The sequence below is a fragment of the Herpailurus yagouaroundi genome, unplaced genomic scaffold (assembly GCF_014898765.1).
Source record: "Herpailurus yagouaroundi ecotype Mexico unplaced genomic scaffold, PumYag 139, whole genome shotgun sequence".
NCBI classification, from domain to species: domain Eukaryota; kingdom Metazoa; phylum Chordata; class Mammalia; order Carnivora; family Felidae; genus Herpailurus; species Herpailurus yagouaroundi.
In genome coordinates this window covers 30,939,936-30,956,544 of record NW_024412394.1, presented here as the reverse complement: position 1 = coordinate 30,956,544, position 16,609 = coordinate 30,939,936, and the positions used below count along the sequence as shown (strand labels likewise).

Below are 16,609 nucleotides of genomic sequence, written 5' to 3'. Positions count from 1 at the left end.
ACAAAGAATAATACATTTATATGTATTAAAATATTTTAATACAAAATAAATTACTTTTCCAGATACATAAGGCCACTATTCAGGCAGGGGAAGATATTTGTAAAACATCTGCCATGTTTTAGTCACTAGGCCAAGTTTGTTAGAGCTGTTTTTTTCTGTTGATCTTTATGCCCATCACACGCAATATTATGCCCATTTGGACTTTAAGATATATAGATTTTAGAGTAATTGGATATGTTGGAATTACTTTTATTACCACATTTTCTTTCTGTATTACTGATTAAAAAGTTGAAGCTAATTTTCAGTTTCATATCCTTAAAGAAGCAGACAACCTTACTGACAAACTGAAAGCTCTTAGTTCTTGTAGTATTTTCATTGAACTATGAAGAGAAATATTGAACAATATTATCCTTTCAAAAACTGTGGACTTTCCAGATTATTATTCACCTTGTAAATAATTATCTATACAAAATTGGAAGCTTGGGGTGCCTGGGTGGCTCACTGGTTGAGCGTCCAACTTCGGCTCAAGTCATGACCTCGCAGTTTGTGGGTTCAAGCCCCACATCAGGCTCTGTGCTGCTAGCTCAGAGCCTGGGGCCTGCTTCAGATTCTGTGTCTCCCTCTCTCTCTGCTCCTCCCCTGCTCACACTCTGTCTCTATCTCAAAAGTAAATAAACATTAAAAAATTTAAAAATTGGAAGCTTAAATATCATTGGTAAAATTTTAGATTTAGAAATAACTATGAATAAGGTCAAGAAGTTTTCATTTCTGAATTCTAATACCATGTAGAAAATTAATATTAATGAATAGACTGCCCCTTTAGGTTTTTTTTTTTCTTTTTAATCAACAGACATGGCTTTTTGATTTAAAACCCCTTTTCTTTTTATATAATATGAACATCTTTAGGCTAGAAGTTTTAGCTGTTTCAGTTTCAGAAAATATTTAACTTTCATAGTTTATGTCTACCATTTCTCAGGCATTATACAATTTAATTGGATAGTTGACATAGTAACTACTGTGGGGCCAGACAGACAGATATTTAGACCACAGTCAGAATATAGATGAATATGGAGGATGAAACACTTCAGGAAAGCTAACTATAATGGGAAGAGAACTTCCCATCAAATGTAACAGTTAGGTAGCATAGGAAAGCACTTGGTCAAACATGAGAAAACGGAGATGGATACTGAAGTGACTGGTACCTTGCACATTTTGGGGACTTGATAAGTAAATATTGTATAAATGAATGGGATCTTATCTTGTGATAAGGAATCAAAGGAATACAAATAAATCAGCTGAATTAAATGGCATTCTCTCTTCTATCTTCATCAACCACCCTGCCATGAATTTTTACTTTTTAATACACTATATAATTTATTTACCTATTATATTTATGTTCTTATGACACTCCCTGCACTTCTTCTACATCTAAATTCCATAAATCAGGTATTTTTGTCTGTTCACTAATATATGTGCCAGGTACCTTGAATAGAAGAACAAATACTAGGTTCTCAAGAAATATGTGTTATGTGAATTAATGAATTTACAGAGCTCTAACTATTTGCAAATTTCTTTGCTAAGCATAGCAGAAATTACAAAGATAAATGTGACATACTTCAGTTAACAAGGCATTTAAATCTAAAAAGGAATATCAAATTGCTATAATATAAGGCAGAAAACATAAGAGTTATCAAAGGTATAGATAAAAAGTACAGTAGAGCAATGCTTCTCAACAGATATGCTATGAGAAATGGTGAGCTGTTCAGGTATAACAGGTGTGAGAAGATGTTGCTTTAGATTTCCTATTTTTAGCAATAAGCTTTTTTTTTTTCCAGTGTAGTTCTCCCATTTGAATACTGCTAGAAATACTAAAATAAAAAAAATGTAACAGTGCCTCAGCCCTACTGTGGATTTGCAGTTTGGGAAAACATCACCTGGGCAATCCAGGTAACCTCTAGACTGAATTTAGTTTAAGGGTTCTTGGTGCAGGGGTAGTATCGCCAGGTGGTCAGAAGAGGCAAATACAAATTGTCTTTGGAAGAACATATCTTTATCCTAGGCATCAAAAAATCCTCACGAATAATATTTTAAGGACAATAAGCATGACATAACCTAGCACACTAGGATACAAGGTACTATGAGTGAGAATTCAGAGGGGAAAAAAAGGAGCAAAAACAGACCCACAAAAATTTCAAACATAGGAATTATCAATCATAGATTATAAAACAATTGTGCTTACTAAGTTAAAATAAATAAAACACCTGCATAAATATGAAACTCTACAAAGCAATCTAGATTTTTTTTTAATTCTCAAATGAAAACTCTAGAAATGAAAAAAAAGACAACTTAAATAAAAACTCTACAAATAATTAAATAGAAAAAAAAAGTGAAGAGAGAAATACTGAATTGAAGGTTAGGTTAACCAAAATATATCACTGAGAGGGAAGAAAAAAAGCAGAAAATCTGGAAGAGAGTTCATGATACCAGGTGAATAGGAAACAACATTCTTCAGAGTTCTGCATGAAGGTGAGACAGATTGTATAGGTCAGTCTATATTTGAAAAAATTATGATTGAGAATTTTTCATAACTAATAGTTATTGATTCTCTCTACTCTTGGGCAGCCTACTTTGTTTCTACTTGCAAAGATTTTTAATTCATTTACCCCTATGTGCTTTAAAATTATTTTCTATGTATGCCAAGACATGGAAAATGCTGGAAAACATTGTTTTGGGTAGGTGTTAACAAATTTTTTAAAGAACCAGACAGTAAATATTTTAAAATTTGCGGGCCATATGGTTTCTGCTACAAAGATTCAACACAAATGGTTGTAGGATAAAAGCAGCCACAAACAATTTGTAAACAAATAGGTGAGACATGTTCCAATAAAACTTTATTTACAGAAACAGATATCAGTCTGCCTTTGTCCTAGCCTAGAGGCTATTAGTTTTCTAACTCATACTTTAGAGGATCAAAACATGGATATAAAAAACACGTGGTTCCATTTTACTCCCAATATCAGCTCTCAGAATATTGATGAAGGCATAATGCAATGTTTCTTGAACTTTATTGCCCACACTCATGGACATAATGGGTTGGTAATAATATTAGAGGTACATATATAGACTATATAAGTTAAAAAGGGATAATTTATCCACTAACAAAGCCAAAATTATACCTTCAGGAAACTAAATTCAATACCATAAAATCTGTGATGGAATTCAAAACATCCAAAGAAAATTTAAAACATTTTAAAGGATGAAAAAGAAAAAAAATTCTGAAGTAAGCTGAAACAAGGTCATTCTGAATTAAATGGATTTATAAGGAAATACACAATTGCAGATATAAGAAATTTTCAAAAAGTAATGTACAGTCTAAGAAAAAAAAGTAAAGAAAACTCCATGTAGTTTCCTACCAATGACTCTTTATTGTATTGCTATTTTCTCAAATGATTAGGTTTTTTAATTGCTTTTTGTAGTACTTTTAAAAGAACATGGTTGTTTTGCAAACAAAAGCAAAATTTTATCAGTTATAAAACTGAAAACAAATAACCATTATAAATTTGGGTATGACTATTTAAATTACTGGAGACTAGGTAAATTTTAATTTACAAGGACCAGTATTTTGATAATGTGAAAGTCTAATGTTCTCATTTCTGTTAGTGTGAGTATAATGAAAGGAAATAAAGCATAATAACATAGTTTTATATATTTGAAAATTGATCATTGAGCCTGAATGAATAATGGGAAATTCCATGGAATCTTGACATCTTAGATACAAAAACCAAAAATTTAACTTAATTGCATCTGCCTTGGGTCCATTTGGGCTCTGAATATACCAACTGAGATAAAACTATACTAAATGCCAATCAGAAATAATTATTTCTTACCATTCACTACAGAAGAGCAAACACAACCTTAGAGACTATCCAGTAAAAATGAACATACTGATACCTAAGACATATATTGGTATACAAGGAGTTACACATAATAATGTTAATTTGGAAGACTGAACACCGTATGTTTGTAATATAATCATGTAATTTATTTCCAAAGTATTGACTACCATGATGTACTTGCAGTCTAACAAGTTTTAAGCAGACCAATCTATGCAATTAAATTAATAACATTTCTTGAAGTTAAATAGTTTTAAAATCCTATGTCTGGTTAATTGAATTACTAAGAAATTCTAAAAACAGATCTACTGGAATCATGGCTATATGTATGCTGAATATTTTAAATACAGAGTTCCTTTTTTCACTGCTATTCAAGAAAAGACTTCAGTTAGGTAAGTGTAGGTGTGTAAAGGACACTTCTATATGTCCCCTAAAACAATAGGACCATCATATTACTCTTGCATGAGACTCTTGAGGGCAGGGTTGTAGGTTTGAGCCCCATGTTGGGTGTAGAGATTACTTAAAAATAAAATCATATTACTGATTTGCATAGCTGTTCTTTTTCTGTTTTGTTTCTTAACTATTATATAAATTAAGCCTCCAACAAGATCTCTCCCTTGCTCTTTTTCGCTCCTTTCTAATAATCATGAAAATACTAAGTTCTCTCCATATCAATTTGCCAAGTCTAACGCAGTGTGAATAGAGTCTTATAAAAGAGCTTTATGATCTGGTTATCACTTGGAGGGGAAAGTTTGGTTACCCAATTATAGTAATGCTCTGCATAATTGTTTTGAATATCTCAAAGCTAACAGATCTTTCTTAAAGTGTATGTCCCTAAAGTTATAACATCATGTCTCCATAATGGCATGAATTTGTCAGTCCCCTGAAGAGCAAAGAAAATGATGGCAACCCCTCTAGAGTGATGGCATGCGGCCAAAGTGTTCGTTTTATTTTTTTTTTAGGAATCATATTGCCAGGTAGATGAAATGGTGACTTCCAATATAAATGACAAAAGAGAGGAAAAAATTCTGGGTATGAAGAAATAAGGATAATAGAAGCAAAGGAGAGGAATCACTTCAATTCAATTACTTAACTTTGAGATAAAACAAGCCAGTATCAGTCTCAATCAAAATGTGACTACTGCTACTCCCAACTGTAATAAATCAATTTGAAATGTAGGAAAGACCATTAAAAGTTTTTGTTTTTGGGGCACCTGGCTGGCTCAGTCAGTAAAGCATGCAACTCTTGATGGCAGGGTTATAGGTTCAAGCCCCATGTGGGGCTTAAAAATAAAATCATATATATATATATATATATATATATATATATATATATATATGAGATTACTTAAAAATTAAATCATATATATATGTCATATATACATGATTTGTTTTCAATCACAAAGTAGGCATAAAAGTTATAAATGGATTGATAAAACTGCTTAGCAATAGTTAAGAAATTATAATTAAAGTTTATGCAATTGACATTCTGGAAACATTTTCTGAAAACAAACTTGATCTTTCACAGACAGACCTGATAGCATCAGATGGTGCTACTAAGAACCATAGAGAAAGACCACAGGTTAATTAAAAGAAAGGATTAGGGTTTTTCTAGGGAATGTAGTCACCACACATGATCTAACACTCAAAATCCAAATTTAGAGTATCCCAAAGGATGTGCAAATTATTGCCCTAAGTATAGCTTTATAAGCTATATTAAAAGAAAACATTTAAACATTTAAAAAGAAACACTTCTAACCAAAAAAGCCTATTTCTGAAGTGAGAAAGTACTTTCAATTTATTTCATGGGTCATCCATAATGAAACATTTTCTGCATCCTGTTAATTAGTTATCCAAAGCAAGATAAAAATATGTTTTAAAATTGTCTAAAACTATTGTGACCAATCAGACTAAAATAAAAATATCTTTGCTTGGGATTATCAGGGTAACAGATTATCATGAGAAATAAAATGGATTGTTTATAACAGACCTCAGTATTGTACCAAGCTGAAGTATTCTCCCTTCAAACTTCCAATATTAGGTCTAATAATTGCTAGAGCTGTATGTCACTAATAAGATGGAACATACATGGAAATAATTCTCAAAGAGAAACCGTAGCTGAGAAATATTTGAACATTTATTCTTGTACAAAACTAATCAATTGAAGAACTTGTTGAATATATGCTACGTGCAGATGTCCTAGGCATTAAGGATGCAGTAGTGAATAAGAAAAAGTATCTCTCTCATGGCACTTACTTTCTAGTCAGGGAGACAGACAAATAGAAATAAAAATAAATACTAAAGTAGGAATGTATGCTGTGATGAATACAAAATAGGGTGCTATAAAGAGAAGAACAGTGCAACACTCTGGACTGGATGGTCAGAAACAACTTCAAGAAGGGATGTACAAGGAGATACACAGAAGCACAGTTTATTTAACAAAATAAATTTAAAATCACCTCAATGCCATCAATATTAGGGATAATAGATCAATTATGATATATTTATACAATGCAGCATGTACAAGAAGTGTAACATATGTAGTAAAGTTTTAAAATTTCCACAACGTATTGTGGATTTAAAAATTGAGGATGCCAGTGTTACATACTGTGTGATAATATTTATGTAAAAATCGTATTAATTTCTATGGCTGCATACATATGTCAAAGCATAAGCGGATACCTGGAATTATACATAACAAAATATAAATAGAAGTGACCTTGGGGAGATGGGTAGATATAGACACCCAAGTTGATTAAGGTGATTAATTGGGACTTCTGCCTAAGCAATTATGTTTTAAAGTTTTATATCTAAAAGATACTCAGGCATTAATTTTGCAATTAAAAATTAATTTAAGGGGTGCCTGGGTGGCTCAGTCAGGCATCTGACTTCAGCTCCGGTCATGATCTCACGGCTCATGAGTTCGAGCCCCGTGTTGGGCTCTGTGCTGACAGCTCAGAGCCTGGAGCCTTCTTTGGATTCTGTGTCTCCCTCTCTCTCTGCCCCTCCTCCACTCACACTCTGTCTCTCTCTCCCTCAAGAATAAATAAACATTAAAAAAATTAAAAAAAATAATTAAAAAAATTAAAAGTAAGGCAAGAGGGGAGGGGGATAAAGGGTGGGCAAAATGACTGAAGGGGGTCAAAAGGTAGAAACTTCTAGTTATACAATAAACAAGTCATGGCGATAAAATGTACAGCATGGTGACTATAGATGGTGTTGCATATTTGAATGTTGCTAAGAGAATAAATCATTAAAATTCTCATCACAGGAAAAAAAATACAACTATATGTGGTTATGGTTATTAACTGGACTTGTGGTGATCATTTTGTAATACAAACAAATATCAAATCATTACGTATACCTGAGACAAATATAATGTTATATATCAATTATACCTTAATGAAAAAGGTAAGACAATCTGATAACATAAACCAAAAGTAAAAGACAATTTTTTTTTAAAGTAGGCTTCACACCCAGCACAGAGTCCTCCGATGGGGTCTGAACTCACAACCCTGAGTTTAAGCCCCTGAGATTAAGACCTGAGCCATGATCAAAAGTTGGATGCTCAACCACCTGAGCCACTCAGGAGCCCCAAAAGACAACGTCTAATTTCAACTTCATTACTGCAATCTTGAAAAAATCATTTAAGTCAACTCATTTCTATATAAAACGTAGTAGCCTTATCCCTTCATAACTAACTATACTTAGAGCACTTATACTTAGACTTGAAATCATTGCATTGGTAAAACTATTGTGTATATATATGAACATGATAAAAATAAATCAGCTGTGAAGAAAATAAATACAGTTGTCTTAACCTTCATTGTTTAAAACTCACCCAGAAAAACAATTTAATGATAAAACACTCTGGTAAGAGGGTGATGGGACAGAAGTTCTGTCAGTTTTGATTACTTTTCAAATACATCAAAGAAACATGCACTGCACTGATCTCTTCAGATAATCTACTTTGAAAGGCAGCTAACCACACCTCTGACTGGATAGTTTTCTTCAAGGACAACTTAACAGTTGAATTTTGTAAGGCTAAAATATGTTTTTGTTTGTTTGTTTGTTTTTTTGTGTGACAGATAAGAGTCATGTTTTAGCAGATGTTGGAGAAAGAGTGTGATTGACTCCTAAGACTAATGCTGACCTCAAACACTAATATATTTATAAATTAAACTTAAAACCTTAGACATTCTGTGAAAGAAAACCAAGAGTCACACAATAGGAGAATGCTGTTTCTTCTCATAGTATTCATTGAACAGTCCCAAAGGTCTTTCAGAATAACCAACACTTCCCCTTTTTGGATTGACACTGAAGCATGTTCTACCCACTAAAAAGATAATAAAACTAAATCCAGGTTGGTTATTATTCATGAAGATATGCAAGTAGCTATAAACTGGAGTTTAAGATGGTATATTTTTCTTAAGTAGAAACCATTTGATTAGATTTTTGTGGTGATTCATTCTTTCTTTGGCTATACAACATACTGAACAGTGCCTTAGAATATACTACTAGAGTCTCTTCTGGCTATTGGTAAAGAGCAAATCTTGCAAGAATTTTCCTACCATGGACTTCTGTATTGGATTTCAAAAAAGAAAAAAATTATGACATCAGTGAGGATATCCACCTGATGTTATCACCAGGGCAAGTTGGGTTCTTTTTATAGCACTAGGGTTCTTGCGAGAAGAGGATCCCTAGAATATCAGAATCTATAGCAAATAATATGCCCAATGTCACTTATTAATTATCCACATAAATACTGTAATTTAAATTGCATCCATTCCCTAAAAATAACCACATTTCCAGTAGGTTTGCTCTTTATCTAGAAATTCTAATCATGCCCTTCTCCTAGACCCTCCAATAACTTGTGAGAGGCAAGTAACATAATAAAACCTCAGATGTAGATCAGATATGGGGTGAAGAACACCGGGAAAAATCTTAGAATACCTAGTACTCAACAATGTGGTGCCCTAACTAACAGCATCAACATAGAGCTATTAGCTCTATGGGATTAATTGATATTTATCTCCCTTTCATGCAAAACAAAACAAAAAACAAAACAAAACAAAAAACAAAACAAAACAAAACAAAACATTGTATAATCTGGAAATAAATGTACATAAATATTTAAAATGTAAGAGTCTAATTAAAACTTAATCAGGACATTTCTGCTCTTTGAGTCCTTCCTTAAAATCTTACAGAATCACTGATGAGATTAAGATGATTTTGACCAGATATATTGCAATTACTTACAGAAAGGAATCATTGAAGAATTATTAATCCTCATTTATTACAATTGTTTTCTTTTGTCTTCATGAATTCATTAAATAGGTGAATAAGACAATTAAATGTCACTCAATGTTTTTATAATAAAATAATCTGGAAGGGCCATATAAATATTACATTACTCTGATAATAGATTCAAGGCCATGCAAATAATATAGTGGTCTAATGATCATAGAGATTGCTATTTTAGTGTGCAATGCTAAACTGGAGTACTAGGGCAAGATGTTGAAATATTATTTGAGCTCCTACGACTTTAAAATATTAGAGCTTCTAAAAAATCCTCATGGGATTTGCATAGCAATGTGTCTTACATATTAGGTAATGCAATCCTATCTTGGGACATAATCTGATGGCATCATCACACACAAACACATTCATCATCTTGTCCTGCAGATTCAAAAAGCAAAATGTTTTCTGAGTGTAACACACATCCCACTAACTTATCATTTTCCTGTTGACTAGCAGGCAACTGAAATAACTTAATGTGCTTTGAATATATAATCCAAAGTAATATAAGAAAACATCTGTCACTTACGTTTTTGAGTCATCCCACAATACACAATAGGGATTCAAAGTACCCTAAAAATAAGCAGAAAAAGAATAAATGTATCATGAATACACACAACAAAAATGTAAGTTTTATGTGAAATGCAAACAGAATGGTGGGTTTCTTATCTTGCAGTATGAAACTCTTAAGATTCCACCTCTATTTTTTTCCTTGCATAAAAAATTTGTATGCTTTTTCTCATAGACTTGGTGATGCATTTTATGAAATTCTCTTCATGAAGACAATACATTTACCACAAATGTCATAACCTATGTTTAGTTATTTTGAAAATTGAAAGTGAAGCTCTCATATAGCTCAAGGTCTATATTTCAATGATTTCTATTTCATCCTTTTACCTGTAAAATATTAATTCCTGGATTATTTCCTTTAGGAAGACCAAAGTATCTACACAATTTAAATCATGATGAAACATTCTGTATTATGCACATGTACAAAACACCACTGACATCCTCATTACTCTCTAGTTGGTCACCTTCCTAGGGGCAAGAGATAGTAACATTAATTGTCCATTTCTGGAGAGTGTGTTGGCTTGCAATAGCTTTTTTTCCCCTAAAAATGGGTTTATTAGGTATGGCTGTATCTTTTAAAAAGGAACATTTTATTCAATAATGATGACGATGAATGAAATAAAAATTGATGCCCCTCACAGCATTCTTTGAGTTGGTTTTCCCTTAAAGTACAAAGAATGTGAGTGCCATTAAAAGACATTTTAGGTACAAATTTGTATTTGATATGCAAACTTCTCTGCCCCACACCCCCTTTCCCCTACCAAGTCATTCATGGCTGCCCTCTTGGGGTGTAGTTCACAATTAGCATGAACTAAACCAGATCCACTATTTAATAGTCCCTTTGCATGTCTCCTTAATTATAATAATTATACCTATTGAGTGAGATGGAGATGGAAGCATAAAATGGGATGTTCTTTTGAATTTGGAAAGAAATAAAATTTAATCATTTCCTTCCTATAAGCCTAATTTAAGATGTAAAAGTGGTAAAGTCTCAGTAGAGCTATTATTATCTCTTAAAGACCATCTCATTCTTTTGAAATCCAGAAAAAATGCAGACATGACCACATCTAGACCACGGCAAAGTGTTTCTTTTTTTTTAATAGTTCACAGACAAGGTTACATTGGTTTTGGGTGTACAACACAGGAATTTGACAAGTTTATATGTCATGTTTTGCAATATCTTCTTAATCCACAGATCACTTTTGTATAGATCACGTCTAATGAAACTATGTAAAAAAATGTCAAATTTTTATTGGTTCAATATTTATATATGTATGAGTGGCTACCATGACCTTCAGGATGATACAAAGAATATTCTCCGCACTGGATTACCTTGGGTAGTGGTTTCTGTTTTGAAGAGTACTAACTGTTGAAATGTTTTCCTTCTGTTTGTCAGATTCATTGGGCTTTATTTTGCCCTTTTGAAACTAGCCTAATAATTATTCCTTTACATGATATCTTTAGATAGCTACAAATGCTATTATATCCCTGAAGAGTCTTCTCTATTAAACATACTCCGTGGATTTCAAGTTCTCTCATTCCCCACATCACTCATATCTTGGAGCACACGTTTAAAGCACATTTAGGGCAACTATCCATGTATAGAACCTACCCGTATAGAACAAAGTGGTGCTCTTTCCATCTCCTTTAGGTGCCACATTCTTAATAATGCAGACTAGGACTACATCAGATATATTTGTAGTCTCTTCCTCAGGTTGATTACATATACATTGAAGTCTCTTAGGAGAGACATTCTGAATCCTGATTTTGACATCCCACACATTCACTATTGCTTCAAAACTTTTAATCATTAGAGGATTAAGAGACAAACATGGTATCTATGACCTCATCCGACCAAGTCATTAATAAAAATGATGACTAGGCCAAGGCAGATACAAGTTACAGTCCTGAAACATGCTACTGGCTCCATTCCACAGGTGGACATTCTCCCCCATAACAGCCAGCTCCCAGCCCTCAGTCTTGTCTTACATGTAGATAATCACTGTCTTCAAAAGTCTAGGCAGGCTCTTTGTGAAACGTTCCCTTTCTAAGTGCTGTTTTCTGGGTCCGTTCTAGAATTTCACTAGAAATAAAAATTTTAAATGGTGATTCTAAAATTTTTGTAATCCACCCCAATTTTATTTTTTCTTTTAATTATAACATTTGACTAACTCCAATATTTTAGCACCATTACCATTCTCCAAAAATTCCTCAAGGGCCACATTAGCCAAGGTATCTTACTTCTTATCATATGTTCATACCTATAAACTATGCTGTTAGAACAAAAACACTTCCTTCCCTGAAAAAAGTTACAGTCTTATAGAAGTTGATGAGAAACACACACGTGGAATGTTTATATAACCATAAATAGATATGTTTTTATAAGTGTTACTAGTCATAATATACTGTTTAAGGGACAAATGAGGGGCATCATGGCTTGTGTTAGATCAAGTTTCATGGACTAAGTGTATCTTTAATGTGGTTCTACAGGAGGCATAGATCTGGGGAGGGTCACAGAAGGGAGTGGTGTTTTGAACTGTTTTCTTTTTCTTGTTCTTCCTTTATTTTTCCTTTATTTTTAAAATTGTTTTCTTCCTTGGTCTTATGAGATACTATCTGGTTTTGGCTTAAATTTTCATTCAATTTGTGACTTTGTAAGAAATCCTTAGCATAGCTACAATGTTGTATCATAAAGTTATGGTGTATTTATCTGGGATTTGTTCAAAGAACTCAGAGCACTTTATAGAAAACAAATTACCCTTGAAATATTACAGTGAAGGATATGAGTATATGTTTAATTAATATAGAAATTATTATAGAAAGGTGATACATTCACGTTTAGAAGAACCAGAGATAATGGTCTTTAGAAGAACCACAGATAATGGTTCTTCTAAATCTAGTTCACTTCTTTTAGTAATATATGGGTTAGATAAAGTTAAACCATTACAGGATACTGATTATAGGATTAATATTTCATATTTAGTGTTCCTAATAGTTTACAACAAAAGGAAAATAATATTAGAAAAGAAATATAATATGAATATAATTGTTTGACTATCTCTTTCTTTTTTACTCTCCTAAAGAAACTTATTTCTACTTTCAGATAAAAATGTAAAGGTGAGAAATGTTTGTTCTACTCTTAATCCATGCCATTCTTAACCCTTCATTTTATCTTCTACCTTCTTCACCTCTCATCTCTTGGATCTTATCTCATATTGCTCTTTCTTTTTGTCCTTGTGAAAATTTAAAAAGCATCCACATGAGGCTTGTTAAAGGTTCCAAAATGCACTACTCACTCTTGTGCTTCACTCTACATTCTGGAACCTACACGACAGACAGACACTGCCCTCTGTGAGTTCTAGTGCAGTTACGAATATGGAGGTCTGTGAGCTGCGGTCAATTATTTAAACATTTGAAGTTTAGAAAAATAAGCAGAACAAACAAATCAGAGGAATCTTAGTATCTGGATAGACCAGTTGCTTAAAGGAAAAAGAATGTGTGATGGGAAACATAAGGCAAATATCAATGACAAATGAATACTAAACATGAAAAAAAAACTGGCTAAAAAGTTCTGCTGAGAAATCACTTATAAAATATTTGTTATAATTTTTAGATACTTTTCTCAAAGGTACTCTGCTACAAGATCTGTTATGAGGAATTTACAGGAAGTCAATAACAGGAAATGGTGAGCCCAACAGAGAGTAACAAATGTGATGACAGAAACAAGGGGAAAAGAGTTGAGCTATACACTAGCCGATAGACGTAGATTTAAGAAATGCACTAAGCTAAGGAAACAAAAAAATTCCCAGGCATATGAGATAAATGTACGTAAGAAAATTCATTTTCAAAACTGTTAATAACTTTGACACTTAAAATATTAAAACTTCACGTTTTTGAAAACTTTTGGAAATATACTATCTTCTTGAAAACCACATTTTTGGTAAAACAAGCAAGCAAACAAATAAAGAAACAGATAGCAACAGAAAAAAAAAAACTGTCTCTCTTGATCCCAGTCAAAACAGAATACTTAAACTCAAGTTAAATATTTCTACTCACCTACATTTAAGCATTTTAAAAATGTACCATGACTCAAATTTCCTAATTACCATAGGTACTCTACATACTACTTTCAAGTGTCTTTAATAGTCTTTGCCTTTTTTTTTTACTTTTACTTTTACCTCTCTCCCTTTTTCCACATCAACGAAACCAATATACCCATTTAACAGTATAATATACCACTGGCTTTGTAAATTTATTTCTATGGGTGGTTCTCTCTTTTCCTTTGGCTGCATAACTTTCTTTTTTTAATTTTCTATAATAAGGGATTTGAACATCCTTTCTAGATGTACACCTCAGTGATTCATGAATGACATTCATAAAATAATTCCTTTTCTTCTTTAAAAACTCTATTTCAAGTCTTTTTCTTTCCCTACAGAACACTTTAAATACATCTCACTGTGGTAAATTACTCTTACTATGGTAAACTTCATTTAGTCATTCATGTAAAAGTCACTTAGTAAACCCCTATTACATTCCAGGTACTGAGGATACAGCATTGAGCAAATTTCTTGCCTCATAGACTTAACTATAGTGAAAGGGGAAGGGAGAGAGACAAATAAACACATAAATACATAAAATGCTAGATGGTAATCTGTGCTATGATGAGAAAGTAAATCACAATGACAGGGAAGTCTGGAAAGTGAATGAGTTGCAATTTTATGTATTGGGACGCCTTCACCAATAAGATGATATCTGAGCAGAGATCTGAAGGAAGTTGATCACAGAAAAGATACAAGTCACAATAAAAATGAGTGAAAACCAAGTTTCTCTAATTTTTCCTAATTTAAATTCTGAATAAATTCAATTCACACACTATGTTTATTACACTCTTGCTATCTTAGTGTTTTCCAAGTGTTTTCTCCAGACCTACTCCAGAATCAACTGGGGTATTATTTAAAATGTAGATTAGTTGTCTCCACAAGTTCTGAGATTGGGGCTATACCTAGGAATATGCACTGTAATTATTACTCCCTCCACCCACCATAGTTTCTATCCACATCAAATTTGAAGAAGTACTGCTCAAGATGCACACAACAGAAATCATATGGTTTATTTACCCCTTTTTTTTTAAACTTTCAAATGCTTAGTGCTCATATGTCATAGCAACTTCCATATCTAGAAACGTCTTAACTTTCTGGTACCTTTCATACTCCTGTTAAAATATTTAAACTTAAAAATATATTTAAAAATATATCCTTTTGTCTATTGAAGCAAAGCAAGTGAACAGACGAAGCATTAAGGGCATGAAGAAGGGCAGTGACTTCATCATAACTATCTCAGCATTTCCAATTTTCTGACTCAGATGTTCCAGAATGACTGTCTCTGTCACATCTTCTAGAGCATTGCACATTGACTTCTTGAATGTAGATGGGAGAAAGACTGTTCAGCGGACACTACACTGTCTCTCTTTAATTTTTAATATTTTGGACATAAAGGCATTGCATTAAAAAGACCTGGGTTTTGCTAAGCTTATCTTCCCTTTCTTTCCCCACTAAAGCATAATTGTAGCTATTATATATCACTGCACAAAAAGATTTTGGGAATTCCTTAAGAACATTTCTTATATGATTGACTTGACCCACAAAAGACTCATTTATAATCTGTGTATAATTCTACCACTATTTGAGAAAAGACACATTAAATAAAGTCTAAGGAATGCATGGTGGAAGGGATTGGGTAAGATCTTAGTGTATGTAATATTTCCATAGTCAAATCTATGAAATGCCCCTAAAATCTGATCAGTGAGAGTATTTCTTTTAACATATAAACAGCTTCATAGTACCTAAAAGTGTAATATACCACCCAAGGATATGATACAGTTGAAAACAGTGTATGAAACTCAACTGCAGAAGGTAATCTGTTGAATGTTCTCCAAATCTTTTTTCCAAGGTTATGGTAAGTACTATTCCATATTTCCATATTTTTAAAGGATACTTAAAAAGAACTAAATTGGGTCTAACACTTTTTTCTTCTTCTTCTTTTTTTCCTTTTTTTTTTAAAGGGTAGCTGACATATACCTGAAGTCTAAAGAGCATCATTACAAATGCAATACTGTGTTCTTACTTAATATGATCATGGAGATAAAGGAATTTTTGAATAGATTTATGAGGGTTCTACAGAAAGCATCACATTGAGAACAAGTCAATATGGAAAAGAAGGAGCTGGCTGTAGCTAAGGCAGACTGATATAAAGACCACTGAAGTGAGAAATGCAGAATATTGTTTTATCAGGATGAGTCACATCCATGTTGCATAGCTCTTCTTGAGGAGTTGGCAGCTATTTAATTGGAACATAAAGAAATAGCATATATTTAATCCAGCTTCTGCTATATGGTTACTCACTAGCCCATATTAACCAGATGACACTATTTTTGTGGATGTGATAACAGCTTGCTTCCCTAATTTCTGAGATGTATCACTAACCTGAATGTACATTATTTCCCAGTGAATACTGCCTATTTGACATATGGGAAACAGTAAAAAGTAGAATCGCTATCAGGGATTATTTTTATGTGTATTCTTCAGAGAAAATCATTGCCTTCATGTAGATGTCTTAGAGTGTCTTACCCTTATATGATCACATGATTATATCATTTCCAACAATGGCTGCGCAGGAGCCTGGTGCACCTCTCAACAAACACATGGGTTTCCTAGGAGCAGAAACTCTCCAAGTATTTCTTATGAGTTGGAGTGGCAAATAACTTTAATAAAAATGGTTAAATAACTAGATTTCATAGAGGTAAAACATACAGCTTAAGTCTTTTCCTTTTACAGCCAAGAGGATATCTTA

The 16,609-nt window shown here is 32.8% G+C and overlaps 1 protein-coding gene across 3 annotated transcripts in view; it reads right to left on the bottom strand.

Moving 5' to 3' along the window:
- The window catches only part of ADGRB3 (adhesion G protein-coupled receptor B3), a 743,632-nt gene that overhangs the window by 282,156 nt on the left and 444,867 nt on the right, over positions 1 to 16,609 (bottom strand). For all 3 annotated transcript variants that reach the window (XM_040473868.1, XM_040473867.1, XM_040473869.1), the window contains one exon: positions 9,720 to 9,763. In XM_040473868.1, the coding sequence (XP_040329802.1) occupies positions 9,720 to 9,763 (44 nt within the window). The remainder of the gene's footprint in view (positions 1 to 9,719; positions 9,764 to 16,609) is intronic.